This window comes from Phoca vitulina, unplaced genomic scaffold (assembly GCF_004348235.1).
Source record: "Phoca vitulina isolate PV1807 unplaced genomic scaffold, GSC_HSeal_1.0 scaffold13, whole genome shotgun sequence".
Classification (NCBI taxonomy): domain Eukaryota; kingdom Metazoa; phylum Chordata; class Mammalia; order Carnivora; family Phocidae; genus Phoca; species Phoca vitulina.
The window spans coordinates 47,920,814-47,936,542 of NW_022589716.1; the positions used below are offsets into that span (position 1 = coordinate 47,920,814).

General features: G+C 44.6%; 1 protein-coding gene across 3 annotated transcripts in view; it reads left to right on the top strand.

The window, feature by feature from the left end:
- Positions 1 to 15,729, top strand: part of ALDH1L1 (aldehyde dehydrogenase 1 family member L1) — a 108,206-nt gene that overhangs the window by 33,722 nt on the left and 58,755 nt on the right. For all 3 annotated transcript variants that reach the window (XM_032412079.1, XM_032412080.1, XM_032412081.1), the window contains 3 exons: positions 2,149 to 2,286; positions 4,381 to 4,506; positions 7,903 to 7,994. In XM_032412079.1, coding sequence (XP_032267970.1) covers positions 2,149 to 2,286; positions 4,381 to 4,506; positions 7,903 to 7,994 — 356 coding nt within the window. The remainder of the gene's footprint in view (positions 1 to 2,148; positions 2,287 to 4,380; positions 4,507 to 7,902; positions 7,995 to 15,729) is intronic.

A 15,729-nucleotide genomic window follows, 5' to 3' on the forward strand; every position in this document is an offset into this window, starting at 1 on the left:
CTGTTGCTAGGACTTCTAGTACTATGTTGAACAACAGTGGTGAGAGTAGGCACCCTTGACGTGTTCCTGATCTTAAGGGAAAGGCTCTCAGCTTTTCCCCATTGAGGATGATATTCGCTGTGGGTTTTTCATAGATGGACTTTATGAACTTGAGGAATGTTCCCTCTATCCCTATACTCTGGAGAGTTTTAATCAGGAAAGGATGTTGTATTTTGTCAAATGCTTTTTCTGCATCAATTGAGAGGACCCTATGGTTCTTCTCCCTCCTCTTATTAATGTGTTCTATCACATTGATTGATTTGTGAATGTTGAACCACCCTTGCATCCCGGGGATAAATCCCACTTGGTCGTGGAGGATGATCCTTTTAATGTATTGTTGGATCCTATTAGCTAGGATTTTGTTGAGGATTTTGGAATCCATATTCATCAGGGATATCGGTCTGAAATTCTCCTTTTTGATGGGGTCTTTGCCTGGTTTGGGGATTAAGGTAATGCTGACCTCATAGAATGAGTTTGGAAGTTTTCCTTCTGTTTCTATTTTTTGAAACAGCTTCAGTAGAATAGGTATTATTTCTTCTTTGAATGTTTGGTAGAATTCCCCAGGGAATCCGTCAGGCCCTGGACTCTTGCTTTTTGGGAGGTTTTTGATCACTGCTTCAATCTCGTTACTGGTTATTGGCCTATTCAGGTTGTCAATTTCTTCCTGTTTCAGTCTTGGCAGCTTATAGGTTTCCAGGAAGGCCTCATTTCATCCAGATTGCTCAATTTATTGGCATATAGTTGTTGATAATAATTTCTAATAATTGTTTCTATTTCCTTGGTGTTAGTCGTGATCTCTCCCCTTTCATTCATAATTTTATTAATTTGGGTCCTTTCTCTCTTCTTTTGGATAAGTCTGGCCAGTGGTTTATCGATCTTATTAATTCTTTCAAAGAACCATCTTCTAGTTTCATTGATCTGATCTACTGTGTTTCTGGTTTCTAATTCATTGATTTCTGCTCTAATTTTAATTATTTCTCTTCTAATATGTGGCTTAGGCGTCATTTGTTGCTTTTTCTCTAGTTCTTTAAGGTGTAGAGTTAGTTGGTGAATTCGGGATTTTTCTGTTTTTTTGAGTGAGGCTTGGATGTACTGATGTGTTTTCATTCTCATTGATTTCCATGAATTGTTTAAGTTCTTCTTTGATTTCTTGGTTGACCCAAACATTCTTGAGCAGAGTGGTCTTTAGCTTCCAAGTGTTTGAATTTCTGCCAAATTTTTTCTTGTGATTGAGTTCCAGTTTAGAGCATTGTGGTCTGAGAATATGCAGGGAATAATCTCAATCTTTTGGTATCGGTTGAGACCTGATTTGTGACCCAGTATATGGTCTATTCTGGAGAAAGTTCCATGTGCGCTAGAGAAGAATGAGTATTCTGTTGTTTTAGGGTGGAATGTTCTTCAAGCTATATTTCTTGTAAAATATTTTGACTCCTACCCCTGGGCTCACAGAGATCCCAAGTCCAGCTCTGACTTTGACTTGGCCCTAGTGGAGAGGGGCAGTATGCTTAGGCCAGGGTTTGGGCAGTGGCATTCTTCAGATGCTGAAGATGGTGAGCCCTGGGGCTCACAGGCTTTTGAGAGGCACTGGGAGTTGTTGGCAGGACTGTGAGTGGGGACCTTCATCTGTTCCCCACAGAGGGCAGTCCTGTCCTCACAAAGCTTCAGACTGTCCAAACCCCTGACTGCTGTCCAGCTGCCCAGACTCTGTCCAGGAGTCTCTCTCCTGCCCTCATCACCACAAGAGTCTTTGCAAAGTGACCAGTGCTTGGTGGCATCCCCAGGGCACTCTGTGATGCCTTGAGCGTATTTTCCCCTGGTGTCTGTCTGCCTGAAATCTGAGGCCAAGGGCCAGTTAATAGGGTCTAAAGGACGTCCAGGGCTTGAGGGCTCCATGAGGCCTCCAAGGCTCCTCCAGGTCTTGTTTGTGCCCCTAGAGGCAGAGTCCTTGGGGTTGCAGTTCTTGCGTTGTGGCTGCCCTGGCCTCCTCCTTCCTCTCCCTGGCCCTGCCTGGCCCCCCTTCATCCCCTTAACCCTGCTCAGACTTGCCTGGGCTGCCAGCAGTGGGAGCCTTTTTCATCCACCATCTTCTGGTTTTCCTGTCCTCAACAGAAGCTGACTTTCTTCAACTCAACGCTGAACACTGCAGGCTTGGTGCCCGAGGGAGAAGATTTGCCCATCCCGGGAGCCCATCGGCCAGGGGTAGTCACCAAAGCGGGACTCATTCTTTTCGGGAATGATGACAGAATGGTAATGGTGCTGCTGTCAGTCACGTGTCTATACTGTCGGCTCCAGGGGCTCAGGTCTGGAAGTTAGACCCCCAGGCTGCTCTGGAGAAAATGGGAAAATGAGACTGCAGGCTCCGGGAGTCTGGAAAACCCTATGTTTGTACTTTCCTGTTCTGGGAAAGCTGGCCCCTTCCTTGCTCTTCCTGACCAGGCTCCTCAGCCAGAGCTGGGTGCCCTGTGAGGGTACTGGAATCAGGGAGAGGCCCTGTCCCAGGGGCCCTGAACTTGGAGCCTCATTTTGGTCCAGCAGAGTGTCCAGGTGCCACTGGGTATGGTCACTAAATCTCTGTGCCTCAGTTTCCTTCTTTCTGAACAGGGCCATCACAGTGAAGAACCCTTGAAGCCATGCTGGGCACACTCCATGCCCTGACTCACGTTAGCAGACTCTGCGACTCTGAGTAACAGCTAACATTGATGGAGTGCCTTCTGTGTGCCTGGGCACTATTGTAAAACAATTTATTAAATTTGATTTTCCCAACAACTGTATGAGATATGTATTACACTTATTTTACAGAAAAGAAAACTGAAGCAAAGAGGTTTAAATAACCCTCCTAACATCACCAAGTTAGTTTGTGGTAGAGCTGGGATTCAAGCCCTAAAATTCTGGCTCCGAGGCCCACCTCTTGGCCATTAATACTTACTCCATCCAGTGGTTGGCAGGTCTGGACCTTAAGATACTGGGGGCAGAGAAGAAGGAGTACAGGCAGGGGTCTCCAAGCACTTTGGGGATTTCAACTAACCCTGTGGATGTTGAACCATTGACTGCATCAGTGTGTATAGGCCAGATGGAGAGTGGAGCAGCTTTGCTGGGGCTTGGTGTGAGCTCACTCTGGGTGCCCACCCTGCTGTGCCCTGCCATTGGAGGGCCTGAGGCTGCCATCAGTGTCTGCAATTTATAGTGATCAGGAGTTTTAGGTATTCATGCTTGATACATGCAGTTGAAATATGCTATCTGTCTTGGGTCAAGTTCCCTAGAAGGAGCATCTGAGATAGGAGTTCTTGTGCATCTGATTTATCAAGGGAGTACTCTTGGAAAATCCCATACAACCTAGGGCTAAGCTGGGACAGAGGACAATGCTAAGCAAAGATATAGGGGTTCTGGAGTCTTCCAGTCTTTATCTCATCCAGTGTGAATTGCATCTGCTGATTATGCCCCTGCATGCTCACATCACTAAGTCCTCAGTTTCTGCTGCCCCTGGGGAAGGGGATTGGCAATGAGGCATAGCCCCTGGGCCTCTCTGTCTGTGGCTGTGTCTATCCAGCAACAGCCATGGAGTAGGAAGGTGCAGATGTAGGCTGCTAATGGCTCACCCATGCAGCAGCTGGAGGATGGGGACACCATCCAAGAGGAGCTCTGGATAGGGGGGCACCAACTGCACCTTCCATGATGTCCACAGGACAGCAAAGCAAAGGAAGCAGCCTTGGCAGAGACCCTTGGTTGAAGCATCTTTCAGAAACTTCTAGCTGAGTCTGGCTGGGCTTTAGCTCACGGAAAGCTCCCAAGTATCTCCAAAAGGCAAAAGGGTGGAGATCAGGCAGGGAACCTGGCTCTAGTTATATCAGAGTGGATATAGAGTGTGCCATTCTTATAAACCACTCTTGTCAAACACAGATGTCCTCGTCTGCTCCTCTTCCCACCTCTAGGCCCCATGGGACATCTGATGACCTTCAGCAGATGTTTCCATGGGGTTTCTGGGAGCTGGACTATTGGGGGATTGGTTGTTTTCTTGATTGACTTTCAAAGTCGTGATTGATTTATTTTTTTCTAATAAGTAGGCATTTTTATAGAAATAATAAAATCATTACACTTAAAAAGGAGTGAGAGCTTGGTGGGGGGTGGGTGACTGGGAGACATGAGCTCTACCATTCCCTCCGTGTCCCTAGGATAGCCAGCACGCCCACTCTGAACATCTCTCTTCCTCATTAATCTTGTGCCTTTCTTGTGGTGAGGGTTGGAGATGAGTGTGTGGGGTGCCCAGCACAGTGCTCTGTGTGAAATTGCTCTTTTCTCTGAGAGGAGGGCAACCTTAGGTGCTGTGAAACCTTCTTTTTGCAGCTGCTGGTGAAGAACATCCAGCTGGAGGATGGCAAGATGATCCCAGCCTCCCACTTCTTCAAGGGAGCAGACAGCAATGCCCTTGAGCTGACTGAGGAAGAGCTGGTCATGGCAGAGGCTGTGAGGGTAAGAGACCCCTCAGGGATTCTGTCTGATTGTGCAGGTTTTGCACTGCACATGTGTTTTTTGACTCATGCTCCCTGGAGTTGGGTGTGCACACCCTCTATGGATTTATGTGCTTACCCCAGGCACAATGATGGTTCTGTCCTGTCTTGGGGCTTTCTGATGTCCCCTTACTCTCTTCTTCTGTCACTGGAGCACTGGGATTTGGCTGGCTGGGTCTGACTTTCCTAAGGACTCCTTGTCAATGGTGGACAAATGAAGCAAGAAGCCCCTGGATAGATGACAAAGGCAGGTGCCAAGTCCATGACACTTTGATGAGAATGTGTGCACTGTAACCTTCCAGAAAAGCTCCCTGAGAAGGAGTCTCTTGCACTGTGACCAGCATGGGCATCATAGTCAGGCAGACCTGGACTCCAGTCCAGCTGCCCTGCATGATGCCAGAGAGCACTTCCCTCTCTGAGACTCAGTCCCTTCGACCACAAGTCGAATCAGTGGTCACCTCCTAGAGTTGTTCCTCGTCCTTCCTGCTCCCCCCACTCATCTCTCTCTCCTTGGGAGACATGGTATCGATGGCATTTAGCCTTATTGAATGGAAGGCATTAGATGAATTTTCACTCATTCAATCATGTACTCAGTGACTTATTTAAGAAATACATATGGGCTCCTATAAAATACCAGGTGCTAAGTCAGACACTAGGCATATGACAATAAGCAATGTCCCTGTTGTCATGAAGTGTCCCTTTCCATGGGGAAGAGAGCCAATGAACAGCCAAACATAAACAAGATAATTTCAGACAAAGAGAAGTGCCATGAGCGAAATAACAGGGTGATGGAAACAAGGTCCTTGGAGGCCGGAGGACAACTTCAGAAGGAATAATCAAGGCAGGCTCCCCTGGGCAGGAGGAGGGGAGGTTTGCCCTGAGAGGTGAATGGAGAGAGTTCTGGGGGAAGGAGAGATGTGTTTAGTGAAGGTGGGCCAGTTTGCAGCCACAGTGGTGACCATGGGTGTTGATGACAAGTGCAGGGGACAGGACTCAGCAAGGGAGGGACATGAGGAGCTGGCCTTGCTCCAGAAGGCACTGAGCACTCCCTTAGTAGAAAGCTAAATATTCTGAATGTCTGTAAAAAAAGGAGAAAAAAAAAAAGCCTGTTCATTCAAAACTATTCTTGGAGCCACTGCTCAGGCCCCAGCCCTGTGCCCACTGGGGGTTACTGGGCCAGCTGCTGGACAAATTGGCCTTCTGGAGCTTCCAGTTGAGTGGCACTCAGGGTGGGCTAAGGTTGTATGTTAAACCTGAGTCAAAAGCTGCTACAACTGTGTCCTTCATCTGTGCCCTGGGAAGAATAAACCCCATGCCCATGGGTGTTGTGAGTGGTAGAGGAGAGAACACATATGGAGAGGGTCCATTCAGCAGCACCTATGAGGACCTCAATAAATGTTGGCAGGGAGCCTAATGGTCATCAAAAGAAGCACATACTTGCAGAGTGTGTACCCGTGTCATGTTCTAAACACTTCAGGAATGGTATTGTGTTTAATTACTGTAATAACTCCATGAAGCAGGTGTTGTTATTACCTTCATCTCCCAGCCGAGGAGCTGAGGCCCGAGGCGGGGTTACAGCAGATGAGCACAGGCCTGGGCTTGGAGCCCAGCTGGTGGGGCTGGAGTCCTGGCCTCCACTGCTGTGCTGCTTGCCACATGGCCTCGGTCATCCTTAGCATTGTTATCATGACACCTGTTGGTCATAGCTGGGCTGGCCCTTTCAGAATGCCTGGAGGCGACTGAGGGGGAGGGGAGGTCTGGAGGCGACTGAGGGGGAGGGGAGATAGCCAGGGAAGAGAGGGCAGTGTGGGGTGGTTGTGGCCCTGGTGTTGATGGAGAGAGCCCAGCCTAGTGGCGCCAGCAGGGGTCAGCTGTGTTCTCCATTCAGCAGACCTCATCAAGTGCATGCTGTGGGCTGGAGTGAGCCGTGGGCAACAAGCCCAGCCAAACACCCTCCTGAGCCAGGGCTGTGCAAAGCACTGCAGGTGGCACAAATGCCACATTTGCTGAGCTCCTCTGTACACCAAATGATCTTCCTGCCTCAGGCAAGACATCCCCCACAGCTGTTATCAGCCTCTTGCACAGATGAAGAAATAGGCATTGAGGGGCTGTCTACATCTCCATGGCTTGTCAGGAGCCAAGCTGGGGTCTGAGTGAGGCAGTGCAGCTTTGAGGTGCACTGCCTCTCAGAGGTTCCATACGCATCTTATAAGGGCCAGTGCATCTCGTAGGCATCATAGGATGGTACACCCATATATCAGCAGGTGACCTGTGGCCCCAGGCCACTTGAGTCTGAAGAGGGTAGCCCTTGCCAGCAGAGCAGTTAGTGAAGATTTCAGGGAAGAAGTGACACAGCAGTTGGCCCCAGAGGATGCCCAGGATTTAAACATGAGCTGGGGTTCAGAGAAGGGCATCACTGGTGGGCAAAGACCCAGGCGGAGGCCTGAGGGCAGGCAGTAGTCCAGTGGGGATAGGGAGTGGCTCAGCATGGCTGCTGACGGTCACACTGAGGATGGGAAGGGCAAATCACAACACCCTTCCAAGAATGAAAGAGCCAAGGAGAGGTTGGGTTAAGGGTGCCAGGGGGCTGGTCCTAACTGGACCTTCCCACCTCCATCTGGGCCAGTGACCAGCCAGGCCTGAAGTTCAGACAGAGTGTGAGGCATCCTCTTCTGTCCTGAGAAGCCCAACTGGGAACCCAGCCAGAGAACAGCCATCTCATCCTGACCCACTGGATGGTCTTAGAATTCTGGATGGTGTTGGCCACTGGCACTGCCCTTTCCATGCTCATCCATGGGGCTGGCTGGTGGGCACTGCTGTCCTCCGCAGGCCCCAGGACAGAGGGGCATAGAACCAGCTATCAGTGAGAAGACCCAGGCCTCCTGAGCCCCATCAGTGTGCCTCATTTTTACCCTGAGAACCACCCCCACACTTCGATTTCCCTTCCACAATGCAACATACCCAAACACCAGTGTCACTCTGGGGACCTCCCTTGGATGACAGCACCCAGGTGAGGCTGGGCATGAAGTGGGCTTGGGAGTAGCTGGTCCACAGCCACACCCTGAGCTCTCCATGTCCGGTCTTCCTACTGCCCCTGAACTGGTATGGAGATCCCAAAGAAGTTGGGGTCAAGGTGAGGTGGGCAGGAGGACAGTAGCTGAGCTCCTTGGGCTTCTACTTCCCCAAGGAGGCAATCGCTCCATTACCATGAGGCTCCTGAGAGCAGCAGCGCCTTGGAGTGGGCAGAAAGCCCAGCCTGGCAATAGGTGGTCCGAACACATATCAGGGGCTGCTCTCACCCAAAGGTGCCTTCTCCCAGCTCCCCTGTGAGCCCTTTCTCATTGCACCTGTTTTTTAGAGTGCCTGGAAACGGATTCTCCCCAGTGTCCTGGAGGTGGAAGACTCCACCGATTTCTTCAAGTCAGGGGCTGCATCAGTGGACGTTGTGAGGTAAGGCCAGGAGTGGAGGGGTCCGGTCCCAGGTGTCTGTGGCTGTGTCACAAACCACACTAAAACTGACTGGCAGGAAACAACCTCCATTTGTTATGTCTGTGGATCATTCAGATCAGGGATCCAGAAAGGACCCATGTGTATAGGCCTTGGGGGATCACCTTGAATGGTGATGGGTCAGTGGACTGGCAGGATCTGGAAGAGCAGGGAAGGGGTATCGTCCTCCAAGGTGGCTTCTCACTGCCGTGTCTGGCCATTGGGCCTGGAGGGCTGGCATCTGCTGAGGTGGCACTGCCAACTAGGCACCTATGTGTTGCAGCCCCAGAGTGGCTGCTCTGGGATTTGGTGGCATTGTAGGTGGTGGCTTATGGCTCTGAGCATGCTGGTGCCAGCAAACAAGGCAGATGCAGACCAAGCCTGGAAGGTCACATGGCATCACTGCCACTGACCTGATTGTTCTCCGTGGTCACAAGCCTGTCCAGATTCAATGGCAAGAGCTGGGGCACTGAGACCCAGCCCTCAGTGGGAGGAGGATCAAACAATGTGCAGCTCCATCTTAAAACTGCCATAAGCTCCAACATCCCCAGTGAAAGCCAAAGTGTATAGGGAAAGGGAATGGGCAGCTAGGGATCACCATAGACTAGGTTAACCATTCTTCAACTTCATATGAATCATCCTGCTTTCCATTTAACAGTGGTAAGTTCTAATTTGTATAAAGGGAAAGATGTGGGATGTAGTAGAACATCTTTGCAAGCAACCGTAACTTAGTTCAGTCTGGTTTAAACAAAAAAGAACAAAAAAGTCAAAAGGATCATGATAGCTTTCTTTAGGCATGGCTGATTACTCCAAAGACTCAAATTATGTCATTAACATTGTCACTGTCTGTTGCTTCATTTTGGGGCAGGATTTCTCTTCATAGTGACAAGATGGCTGCCCAGTAGCTCTGTTCTAATTTCTTGTGTTATCAGCATTTCCAGTCAAAAGGTGGTTGGTCTCTGACAGTTTCCACATAAGTCCTAGACTTGAATTTGACTGGTTCTGATGGAGTCATGTGCCCCATTAAGAATCAATTGCTGGCCAGGAGGAGGCATGCTCTGACCTGCCAGAGCTGGGTCACGTGCCCACCTCTGGAGCCTTATAGGACTACATTCAACCCACATCTCTAGAAAGAGAGGAGAAAGTTGTTCCCTTGGAAAGTGTCAATGCTGTTCCCAGAAGCAGGGGAAGTGGGTGTTGTGAAGGCAGAAGCAAAGATGTGTACCACACATGGGGAGAGGTTTCTTCTGCTTCAGGAAGGTGCAAAGGATATTCTGTGGAGCTCACTTAAGTAGAGAAAAATTCATGTGTGAAATTAAGGAAGTATGTGCTATTGATACAGTGTTCAGAAGAGTGTCAGAAACACTCAACTGAGCTCTGCATTTGGGTTCCTTCAGTAGAGCTGTAGAGTGGGGAGTGCCAATCAGAGGAGTGCACTGATGAGGGAAAGGGATCCAGAGTGACCTAGGATATGTGAAATCTAGTCCCCTGTGAATGTAAGGGAAGACTTACATGTTTCCAAGAACTTTGGGGGAAAAAAAACAAGGAGGAGGCTAACATTTGTGCTCTGGGGTGAGCCAAGAATGAAGCTGCTGTCTGACCAAATTGAAAAGTCCACCTGAGGCTGAATTGAGTAATGACAAGTCATCCTGATGAGAGGCCTCTCTCCTTTATTTTAATGATCTTATAATAAAAAGCTTCATGCAAATAGTAGTTTGAGGAAGAGATCCATGCTGTGTACCTGGAGGAGATTCTGGGGAGGATCTTAAAAGGGGTTAATTCAGAAGAGCAACTATGATCATAAGAATTGGGGATATGTATTGTATCCGTTAGTTTTTGCTGTGTAACAAAGCACCTCAAAAGATAGTGGCTTAAGACACCACCATTTTTTAAGCTCATGGTTCTGTGGGTCAACAGTTTGGTCTGGGCTCAGTTGATCTGGGCCAGACTGATGTCAGCTGGGCTCACTTAAGTGTTTGTGGTCAGCTCCCAGGTCAGCTGGGGGCTGGTTGGTCTAGGATGGCCCCGTTAGAGGGCCAGTGCAGGCTTGTTCATATGATGGTGAGAAGGTCCTAGGAGGCAGAGGGTCCAAGAATGTACATCATATCTGCTGCATTTATTGGCCAAAGCAAGTCATGGAGTTGGCCCAGCTTCAAGGAGTAAGGAAATGGACACCACCTTCTAATGGCAGGTGCTCTAAAGGCTCGGACTACAGAAGGGGTGGAGCATTGTAGCCAGTTTTGCAACCTACCACACATATAAAAGGGCTGAAATGGGCCTGTGTGCTTGGAAACCTTGGACACTACAGGTCTCTTATATCTCATTCTGATTTATGTGTGTGGTCAGTATGAAGAATAAAATCAATGTTTGCTTTTTTTTTTTTTTTTAATACTGCTCAGAAGAAGAATTTCAGACACCTGAGAAAATGATGTCCTGAGGACAAGCCAGAGCTGCCTAGAGCTTCTGAGCTGAGGTCAATTGGAGGATGCAGATAAAACTGATGCTTTTTTTGTTTTGTGAATACTTAAGAGCATATATCCTTTTGTTTCTATTATGGTAAAAAAACATATGAGATCCACCTTCTTAACAAATTTTTAAGTGTACATTCCAGTATTGTTAACTATAAGCACAATGGTGTACAACAGATATCCAGAACTTTTTAATCTTTCATGACTGAAATTTTATACCCATTGAACAGCAAATCCCCACCCAGCTCCTGGCAACCATCATTCTACTCTCTGCTTCTATGAGTTTGATTACTTGATATACATTATATGAGTGGAATCATTTAGTATTTGTCCTTCTTTGACTGGCTTATTTCACAGCATAATCAGGTTTAAACGTGTTGTAGTATGTGACAGGACTTCCTTCTTTTTTAAGGCTGAATAATATCCCATTGTATATTTACACTGCATTTTCTTTATTCATCCATTGGTGGACATTTAGGTTGTTTCTGCCTTTGGCTCTTGTGAATAATGAATATGGGAGTGCACCTATCTCCTGGAGATCCTGATTTCAATTCTTTTGGATAAATACCCAAAAGTGGGATTGCTGGGTCTTATGGTAGTTCTAATATTTTAAATTATTTATTTATTTAAGTAATCTCTACACCCAATGTGGGGTTCGAACTCATAACCCTGAGATCAAGAGTCATATGCTCCTCTGACTGAGCCAGCCAGGTGCCCTTGGTAGTTCTATTTTTAATGTTTTCAGCAATATCAACACTGCTGTCCATAGTGGCAGCACCATTTCAGATTCCTACCAACAGTGCACAAGGGTTCCAATTTCTCTTTTAGCACTTAAAAAAAGACCATCCTCATAGTTGTGAGGTGATATCTCATTGTGGTTTTGACATTCATGTCCCTAATGATTGGTGATATTGAGGATCTTTTCATATACCTGTTGGTCATTTGTATGTGTCTTTGGAAAAATGTGTATTTAAGTCTTTTGCCCATTTTAAATTGGATTATTTGGGGGGTTTTGCTGTTGAATTGTAGGAGTTCCTTATATATTTTGGATATTAACCCCTCAGATATATTGTTTGCAAATATTTTCTCCCTTCCTATAGGTTGCCTTACCACTCTATTGATTGTTTCCTTTGCTGTGCAGAAGATTTTTATTTAATGTAGTTCTACTTGTCTGTTTTTGCTTTTGTTGCCATGATTTTGATATAATATCCAAGAAATCATCACTAAAACCAATTTTATGAAAAATTTCCCTATATTTTCTTCTAGGAGTTTTGTAATTTCAGGTCTTTGATTAAGTCTTTAATCCATTTTGAGTTGATTTTTAAATATGGCATAAGATAAAGGTCCAATTTCAGTCTTTTGCATGTGGATATCCAGTTTCCCAAACACCATTTGTTAAAGAAATTTTCCCATTGTATATTAGCAGCACCCTTGCTGAAGATTAGTTACCCATCTATGCAAGAGTTTATCTCTGGACTTTCTTTTCTGTTCCATGGGTCTATATGTCTATCTTTATATCAGTACCACATTGCTTTGATTACTGTAGCTTTGTAATGTATTTTGAAATTAGAAAGTATGAGGCCTCAGAAAAATTAGAGAAAGAGCTTTGTTCTTATTTTCAAGATTGTTTTGGCTATTCAGAGTCCTTTGTGGTTCCATATGAATTTTAGAATTGTTTTTTTCTATTTCTATAAAAAATAGGATTGGGATTTTGATAAATATTTCATTGAATCTGTAACTAACTTTGGGTGGTATGATTATTTTAACAATATTCAAATCCATGAACTTGGGATGTCTTTCCATTTATTTGTGTCTTCCTCAATTTCTTTCAGCTGTATTTTATAGTTTTCAGTATATGACTGAGTTTTTCCTAAGTATTTTATTCTTTTTGATGGTATATAAATATGATTATTTTCTTAATTTCCTTTTTATTTTATTTTATTTTTTTTAAGATTTTATTTATTTATTTGACAGAGAGATAGAGAGCACAAGTAGGCAGAGGGAGAGGGAGAAGCAGGCTCTCCGCTGAGCAGGGAGCCGGATGTGGGGCTCAATCCCAGGACCCCAGGATCATGACCTGAGCCAAAGGTAGCCGCTTAACCAACTGAGCCACCCAGGCGCCCCTTAATTTCCTTTTTAGATATAGAAAAGCAACTGATTCATGTATATTGATTTTGTTTCCTGAAACTTTACCGAATTAGTTTACTAGTTCTAATAGTATTTTTGTGGAATTTGTAGGGCTTTCTACCTAGAAGATCATGCATTCTGCAAATAGAGATCATTTTACTTCTTCCTTCCTATTCTGATGACTCTTGTTCTTTTTTTCTTTTTCTTTCTTTCCCCCACCTAATTGACCTGGCTAGGATTTCCATTACTATGTGGAATGAAAGTGGCTAAAATGGGCATCCTTGCCTTTTTTCCAAGGGAAAGCTTTCAGTCTTTCACCATTATGATGTTAGCTATGGGCTTTTCAAATCTGGGCTTTATAATGTTAAGGTATAAGGTAATTTTCTTCTATTCCTAAGTTTGTTGAGTGTTTTTATTATGAAAAGGTGTTGAATCTTGTCAAATGCTTTTCCTGCACCTATTGAGATAATCATGTGATTTTTATCTTTCATGCTATTAATGTGGTATGTCACATTTATTGATTTGCATGTGTCAAACCATCCTTGCATCCCAGGGATGAATCCTACTTGGTCATGGTGTATGATCCTTAATGTGCTGTTAAGTTTGGTTTCCCAGTTTTTAAAAAATTTCAGTTTTTTGGGAGAGTTTGAGAGGAGTACTGTTGCCATTTAAAAATTGATTTCTGTCTTATAGCTCTTTTGTCTCTTTTTTTCCTCTCTTGCTATGTTTTATTGATTTTTTTTTGTAGTGACATGCTCTGATTTCTTTCTCATTTTCTTTTGTGTATCTTCCATAAGTATTTTCTTTGGGGTTACCATGGGTTTATATAAAAAAATCTATTTTAAGCTGATAACAAATGAAGTTTAATTTTATACAAAAACTCCACAATTTTACCTCTCCCTCTCACACTTTATGTTATTGATGTTATAACTTACATCTTTTTATATTATAGGTCCATTAATATATTTTACAGTTATAGTTTTTTAAAATTATTTTGTCTTTTAATTTCTATACCAGAATTAAAAGTTGTTTATGTACTGTTACAGTATTACAGTGTTCTGTATTTGTCTATATATTTACCTTTACCAGTGAGCTTTATATCTTTATATGCTTTCATGTTTTCTTTAGCATCTTTTAATTTCAATTTGAAGGACTCCTTTTAGCATTTCTTATAAGGAAGGTGTCTTGGTGATGAACTACCTCAGCTTTTGTTTTTTTAGGAAAGTAACTCTTCATTTTTAAAGGACAGTTTTTATGGCTTCAGTATTCTTAGTTGGCAGGGTTTTTTTCTTTCAGTACTTTTAATATATTATGCCACTCCTTTCTCTTTTGCAGTGTTTTTGCTAGAAATCTACTGATACTCTTATGGTGGTTCCCTTGTGTGAGATAAGTTGCTTATTTATTTCTGCTTTCTAAATTTTCTCTTTGTATTAGACTTTTGACAATTTGATTATAATATCTTGGTGTGGACTTCATTTAGTTCATCCTGTTAGGGAACTATTTGGATTTAAATCTGGTTGTCTGATTCCTTCCCTAGATTTGGGACATTTCTGGCCATTGTTTCTTTAAATAAGCTTTCTGCTCCTTTCTCTCCTTCTTCTGAAACTCTCATACTGTATGTATTGGTCCACTGATGGTCTCCCATAAATCCCTTAGTCTTTCTTCTCCCTTTTTAATAATTTTTCTTTTTGCTCCATAGACTTGATCATTTCAAATGTCCTGTCTACAAGTTCACTGATTTTTCTTCTGCTTGATCAAGTCTGTTGTTGAACCAACCCCTCTGGTGAATCATTCACTTGATTTATTGCATTCTACAGCCCCCAAATTTATGCTTGGTTCTTTTCCATATTTTCTATCTCCTGCTGAAATTCTCATTTTATTTATACAACATCTTCCTGAGTTTGTTGATCATCTTTGTGATGGTTATTCTGAATGCATTGTCAGGTAATTCATCTCAAACAGAAATATCTCTGTTTCTTCAGGGTCAATTTCTGGACTTTTATTTGTTTCTTTCATGGGGCAATTTCTTCGTGTTTCTTGTAACTTTGGGTTCATATTTGTGCATTTGAAAAAAATAACCACCCCTCCAAGTCTTTACAGACTGACTTTGTACAGGAAAAGACCTTCACCAATAAGGCTGGCAAAAGAGTCTGGAGGCTTCTCAAACCTTTTCTGTGGATGTGCCTTCTTTGGACTTGTACATGTAGATTCTTAATTAGAGAAATCTGATTTTTTTTTTTTTAGGAGCTCATAATCTTTTGCTCCCTATGGTGTCCATCTGTCGTATCACAAGTACTCTGAAGGAGCATGATGCCTGGCTCTTTTGTTGTTCTCAGCAGCCTCAGTCATCTAGAGTATTTTGGGTCCCATCAGTACCCAAGTCGGAATAGACAGAGACCAGTCCATTGAGTAACCCCACAAAAGTTGGAATATTGAATGCATATTCCATGTTCCACTCTTCTCTTCCCTCTTGAGGGAGAGGGAGAGGCTGCTGAACTATATTTGCTTTTGGCTCCTGTACTATGGATCTTCTGGAGCAGTGGCACATCACCCAGATGCTTTGTTCTCTCAGGCATCTGGAATATGTCAGTTCCCATCAGTACTCTGAGACTGGTGTGACAAAAGCCAGTCCCTTGGGCAACCCTCCTGAAAGATCAGAACATTGGACATGCAGTCCATTCTTGTCTTTACCTCCCCTGGAAGAAGCTGAGGGCTTGGAATTTCCTCCCAATCACATAGTGCTGTGCCAGGGAGCAGAGACCATGGCAAGAGGGTGCCACAAATTTTCCTACTGGCTTCAATGCAGCCAGTTTTACACTTGTCGGGGGTGCAGGAGACTTTTAGCTGTTTCTAGATTTCTCATAAAGGGGATTGGTCCATGTATTGTTGAGTTGGTGTTTCTTTGGGAAGAAGAAGGGTCTGAAGCTTTCTATTCTGCCATCTTATTGATGTTACTCCAAAAACATTAAGAAAGTTGATTCTTCACCTTCTATTCTGCCTCCATCTTTTCCATCCACACTAGTGTCCCCTTGATTGGGACAGAGACCCAGCTCATGAGCCAGACAAAGCTCATTCTCCTGAACTGGCCAAGTTTGGCTTGTGAT